Source organism: Ixodes scapularis, unplaced genomic scaffold (genome assembly GCF_016920785.2).
Source record: "Ixodes scapularis isolate PalLabHiFi unplaced genomic scaffold, ASM1692078v2 PGA_scaffold12__126_contigs__length_90152505, whole genome shotgun sequence".
NCBI lineage: Eukaryota > Metazoa > Arthropoda > Arachnida > Ixodida > Ixodidae > Ixodes > Ixodes scapularis.
Window position 1 is genome coordinate 82207763 of NW_024609838.1, and position 5781 is coordinate 82213543.

Below are 5781 nucleotides of genomic sequence, written 5' to 3' on the forward strand. Positions count from 1 at the left end.
CTTAAAATTTTGCAATTACTGACCATAGAAAGTAATTAAATTTCAATCACAATTCGTTTCAGCCAAAAGTAATTATTTACAATTACAAATTACCAAAGAAGGTAATTAAATTACATTAATTGAATTACTACCCAAGTATGCTGTGAACTAAAGTTATCGCGGCGTCACGCATGCGCCCAACACTAACCGCTCACTCACACTGGAAGCGGATCCGCTTTTGCAAAGCGGTTCCGAACGCGGTTGTATAAAGATCCAGTACAATGTCACGCGCACTCGGTGTCATCGAGTGCGTGTACAATTGTACTGGATCTTTATAAATCGCGTTCGCAACCCCTTTGCGAACGCGGATCCGCTTTCAGTGTGAATGAGCGGTGAGTGAGATTGGTCTATTACGCGAATTTAATTGTGTAACAAGTGACATATACCAAGCGGCTCAGTGAGAATCGAACCCCGGACTGCGCGATCCACATCACGACGCCGTTGCTTGGCGCCACGAAAGGAGGACGAAACGTAACTCACAAAAGACTGCGCAAACCGGTGGACGTCGGCGCGTGCATTCGGCTCACGTGTGGTGAGGCGCAGCTCCCCACCTTATACCATACCGCCGCGCGCGCAGCTGCCAAGTAGGCAGCGCGGCCGTGGCCTAACAGTTATCAGGTCTGTTCGATTCGCCTGAACTGGCTGAACTAGTTCAGCAGTGCAAGAACTGGCGCATTCGATTCAACCGGAAATTGCACGACCGCTGCACTGGCGCGTTCGATTCATCCTAGTTCTGAACGAGTTCAGTCCCAGTTCCGGAAATGCTTGCACCGGCTCCGAAGCCAGTTCAGCGTTCGTGCAGTAGCAGACGACGAAAGCAGACGACTCTTCTCTTTCTTGCTCGCTGTGCTCGGTCATTAAAGCATGTTTGTTATACACAACAACCTAGAAACGGAAGTCTTCCCACTTGTGGACGAAAATGGTGTACCCGTAGTGGACGGAAGCGGGATGGTGTACGTTACCGAAGGTAGGAATAAGCTCGAATTAAATACGTTAAAAATCGTAAGAGGGCTGCGTCGGCTTGCTTACGCAGCCTTGCTTACGTTTCGTGAATGACTTGCTTAAGCCAGTCATTCACCTCGCGATTATACATCGATGTTTACAATGTTCGCATTCTATTCTTTAAGACGGAGAACGAGTTACGCTCGTCTTTGCCTCTGAGCCGGACGCAGACCCAACTGTCCTGCAGCCTGCGCGTCCACCCACAACGGACGTCGACGGGCAGCTGTGGAGTGCCGCGAAGACGAAGTTGTTTATCGGCTGTTATAAGGAACTAAAAGAGCGTCTGAAAGCAAAGGGGGGTTTCAGGTATGTCTTTGTCAGGATATATTTTATAATACATGCTAATACGTAGTAAACATCATGTTTAGGACCAAACGAGCCCTTTGGCACAAGCTGGCCGACACCGTCGTCGGAGAGTTCGGCGGCGTTGTCACCGCTGACCAGGCCGAAAACAAATGGAAGTCCTTGGAGAGAGCGTACAAGAACGCCAAATCAAAAAACAACAAGTCGGGCCACTCTAGGGTGCATTTTGAATACGAGGAGTACGTACGTTCACTAATTTTTTTATATAGGTCATCACTTGTAAACGTGCTGTTTCTGTGGTTTAGCGAGCTTCATGACATCCTCGAGAAAGAGCACCATATTTCACCAACTGTGTTGTTGGCGCCGGGAAGAGTGCTTGAAAAGGAAGGAGACACCAGGTAAGTACTTAAGAAACGTACAATGAACGTAACATAAAAAAAAAAAAAAATGTTTCAGCGCCGAGGTTGAAACCTCCCGAGGAACAGAGGCAGGACCCTCCTCCCTTGCCTTAGGGGTGGCTCCGCCCTCAAACCAGCGTGCTCCGGCCGGTACACCGAGCAAGAGAAAGAGGGAAACCGCCCTGGGCTCGCTGCTCAAGGTGTTCGCCGACATGGAGGAGAGTCGCAAGAAACGACATAAGGACCGGATGGCTCTTCTCGAGCGCCTGGTGACTGCAATCGAAAAGAGCGCGCCGGCACAGTAGACGTGCTTCATGCACCTCAATGAACTTGATTACAGTTTCACTGTTTCGCAGGCCGTTTTATTTATTCTTTTGTTATTATTTTGACTGGTGCACAGTTGTGCCGTACGAATAAATTCGTTCAAATTGTCTTGCTGATTTTGTTTGCCACTCCTCTGTAGTCCCCCGATTCATTCTTAGTTTTTACAATTATTTCCGAGTTTTGCAGCATGTATTTTTTTTACCGCCATATCTAGTTTTTTTTTGTTTTTTTATTTTAGGTTTTGTTGATTGTTAGGTTGAAAATAGCTTTGGGAACATTGTTACGTTTTAGGAGTCACTGGCACTGACTACCTGTGCATGCCCGCATATATGTATTCTGGTATACGAACGTACTAGGATATTGGATCAAAATAATACTGTACGCAGAAATGAAGGAACGAAGTAACCCGTTACTTTGTTTAATCGTGTTTTCATGAAGTCGGTACGCTTCATTTTCCAAAGCTCAAGTACCATCTTTGTATGTTCACACACACACACACACACACACACACACACACACACACACAAAATAAAAAAAAGAATATTTTTGGAGGATCAGGTGTAGATATCGCTTCCTAACATTCGGTCTTAGCAATGGCCTCTCGGATCCGCTCGGAGAGACTCCTTGTGGCGTCGTCCGGTTGGATCGCGTGGTCGTCGTCGTTGGTGACTTGGTCAGGCGGGCGGGCGTTGTTCAGGTCGTCGAAAAAGTCTCTCTCTGCATTACAGAGGTTGTGGAGAACGCAGGCGCCCATAACGACAAGGCAGCACTGTCTGATGCTGGCGCTGTCGACCAAGTACATTCTCCAAAATCGCTGCTTGAACAGCCCGAAAGTATTTTCGATTGTCACTCTCTGTTGACCGTGCTTCGTGTTATACGTAGTCTTCCAGGACGGCAGGGCCGCTTTTGAAGACTTGAAGGGGGTCATGACGCATGGCAGCAGGGGATAAGCCGAATCCCCCAGCAGGTACCCACTCGCACACTTGGCTTCCGCGTCCTCGAAGATGGGGCTCTCCTTCAGGATGCGGGCGTCGTGCGCTGAACCGGGGAACCCGATGTAGACGTCGATGAATTGATTTTGATCATCGCAGATACCCTGCAGACCAATGGAATGAAACTTGCTCCGATTGTAGTAGGAGTTCGGAGACTCTGTTGGTCGCAGGATTTCTACATGGCATCCATCAATCGCCCCGATCGTTTTGTGGGGCCCTTTCCCCTTAGTCTTCCTCAGGAAGCCGGCTTGGCTCCTCCGACGTCTTTCCTGGTCAGGCCAGGTGATTATTTGTGCGCTGATACTGTTCAGAAAGTTCAAAACTCTTTCAATGCAGAGGTGAACGGACGACTCCGTTATATCAAAGCGATCCGCAATCTGGTACATTGTGGCTCTCGTGCCTACGTAACTAAGCACAATCAGCAATGTCTTCTCCGCCGAATTCTGCGGTCGTCCACCAACGGAATCCGGGTAAAACGCCGAAGCTTCATATCCACCAGCCAGCTCCGCGTGTGTCTCTCTCGAAAGCCTGAACAAGCGCATAAATTCGAAATCGAAGTAGGTGTCGATCACCTTTTCGTAGTACAGGGGAACCCTGTTCCTGTCAGTCCGTGCCGAAACAATCGAGGCGAGGGCGATGATGTCGTCGAGCTCATCGTCGCTCTCGTCTTCGATGAGCGCTACTGCAGCGGCCAGTAAATTCTGACGGGGCATCGTCATCTTGATCTCGCGAAGGTATCCAGGTACGTGGTCGATGAAATGTCTATGAAAGCGATCGCAGCACGAAATAAGACGATATAAAATGCAGACATGTTTCATTAGATGCTGCACGCACTTTGTAATGTAAAGAAACATACATGAAAAATATTTTTGTAAAAAAAAGTAATATAAAACTAACGCAAATATCCAAGCGCTAGCAGACAAAATTCCATGGCGACGCAGCCAGACGGCAAAATCAGACGACGTCTTGCGCATCCGTTTTATCGGTACTCCGGAAGTCGATCACAGCGCCAGTCCTAACGCGGTGGCTGCACTGGTTCTGCGCCGCCGCTGCACGACTCCTGCACTCCTCTGAACTCGGACAGAACTAGTTCAGAACTTTCTAGCCGAATCGAACAGACCTATCGTGTTTGCTTCCCACACGATGAGCCAGGGTTCAATTCCTGGGAGAGAAGTGTCTTTTATTTATTCTTCCTACTTGTCATTCTCGCAAGTTCGAGAACTTTCTCGTTTCACCCAGTTAAGAATGTTCTACGCCCCGAACGTTCTAGGCCGGATGTTCCAGAAACCCACGCCGGTACAAAAGGCGCTCCGCGTGGCGAGCCAGGACCATTTTCGCCCCAGCGCTCGACCCTGCTGTCTCGCCGACTTCGACGCTCGCGACGCTTTGTTATTATTTTCTATTCCCTTTTTGTTTTGGGCACAAGTTCGACACATTCAACGTTTATTTCTTCCTGTTTATTTATTGTTATTCTGGTCACCACTTGTGACATTCTGGTGGAGGCGCGGGGTACCGCATGTCCGTGCAGCGCACCCCTCCGAGTTCCCGCAGCACGAGTCCCAACCCAAGCTCCCGAGGACCCAACGAAGACACCACCGAGACCCGAGTAAGTCGCCGCATCCAGGGCCTAGACCCGGAATACGGACTGCTGCCAACCAAGACCAAGCAAACAAGGAGGACGACGATGGCCAACCAGTCGGACACCCGGCCGCTCCTGCCGTCGTTTACCTGCCCGTCGTACCGCGGACGGTTGCTTCATTCCAAGGCAAGCAGTACGAAGACTTCGAAGACTGGATTGACCAGTATGAACGCGCTGCCCGCCACAATTTCTGGACCGACGAGCAGTGCCTGCACAATGACTATTTTTCGCTTGAGGGGACCGCCAAGCACTGGTTCGAGAATCATGAGTCCTCCCTAACGTCGTGGGACATTTTCAAGACCGATCTCAAGGCTAAAATCACCACCGCCGAGAGAGAGCCAAGGACCTACTGCGAACCAGAACTCAGGGCCCCAACGAGAGCGTCACCGGCTTCATAGGGGACGTCCTCCTCCTGAGCGCCCGCGCCGACCCTCGGGCTACAGAAGAAAAGAAGCTACGAATCCTCATGCGGGGCGTGAGAGAAAACATCTTTGGTGGCCTTGTCCGCAGCCCTCCGACAACTGTCGAAGATTTTGTTGCCGAGGCAACGAACATCGAGCGTACCCTGCAAGCCCGAGCCAAGCCACTACAACCGACTCGCCGACACGCCTGTTGCTTCGACGCTGGCATCTTCCCGAATCGACGAGGGCCGCATCCGCCCTAACAACCTCCGTGAAATTGTCCGGGACATCGTCCAGGAAGAGCTCAGGAAAATTCTACCCGACACTGATCGCCCCGCCTCGATCTCCATCGCCGAGGTCGTGCGGGAAGGGGTGCAGAGAGTCATCCAACCAGAGGCTCTTATCAGCGTGGCAGTCCCCGAAGAACCCACGCTAACTTAGCCGCAGTGGCCCGACGGCCACCGCGTCCTACTCGCGCCTATGTCGCGCCGCCCCGACGTCAGTCTCCTGCGCCGCAGCACGACCGACGCTACGACGACCAAGTCCAGTACGCCTGCACGGAGCCCCGCGTACCCCGGAAGACCGACGTGTGGCGAACGCCCGACCGACGCCTTCTGTGCTTCCACTGCGGGGAAGCAGACCACACTTACCGCCGATGCCCATACCGACGACTCGGGCTGCGC

General features: G+C 51.3%; 2 protein-coding genes across 2 annotated transcripts; one reads left to right on the forward strand and one right to left on the reverse strand.

Moving 5' to 3' along the window:
- The first annotated feature begins 1401 nt into the window (after positions 1–1401).
- On the forward strand, positions 1402–2047 carry LOC115319947. The gene is made up of 3 exons (XM_040217567.2): positions 1402–1583; positions 1650–1742; positions 1801–2047. Exons 1-3 carry the CDS (start codon positions 1402–1404, stop codon positions 2045–2047), a joined length of 522 nt encoding a protein of 173 aa, XP_040073501.1.
- Positions 2048–2640: 593 nt separating this feature from the next.
- LOC120845995 (putative nuclease HARBI1) lies at positions 2641–3738 on the reverse strand (the record flags this gene model as incomplete). Its single annotated transcript, XM_040217566.3, has 1 exon — positions 2641–3738. A coding segment is annotated over one exon (1098 nt), but the record flags the coding sequence as incomplete, so codon positions are not given.
- Positions 3739–5781: the final 2043 nt, after the last annotated feature.

Bases quoted from the DNA above. Each gene is read 5' to 3' on its own strand.
- LOC115319947 (XM_040217567.2), top strand. From the start codon at position 1,402: ATGTTTAGGACCAAACGAGCCCTTTGGCACAAGCTGGCCGACACCGTC. The intron at 1,584-1,649 runs GTACGTACGTTC...TCTGTGGTTTAG, and splicing joins GTGCATTTTGAATACGAGGA to CGAGCTTCATGACATCCTCG. The intron at 1,743-1,800 runs GTAAGTACTTAA...AAAATGTTTCAG, and splicing joins GAAAAGGAAGGAGACACCAG to CGCCGAGGTTGAAACCTCCC.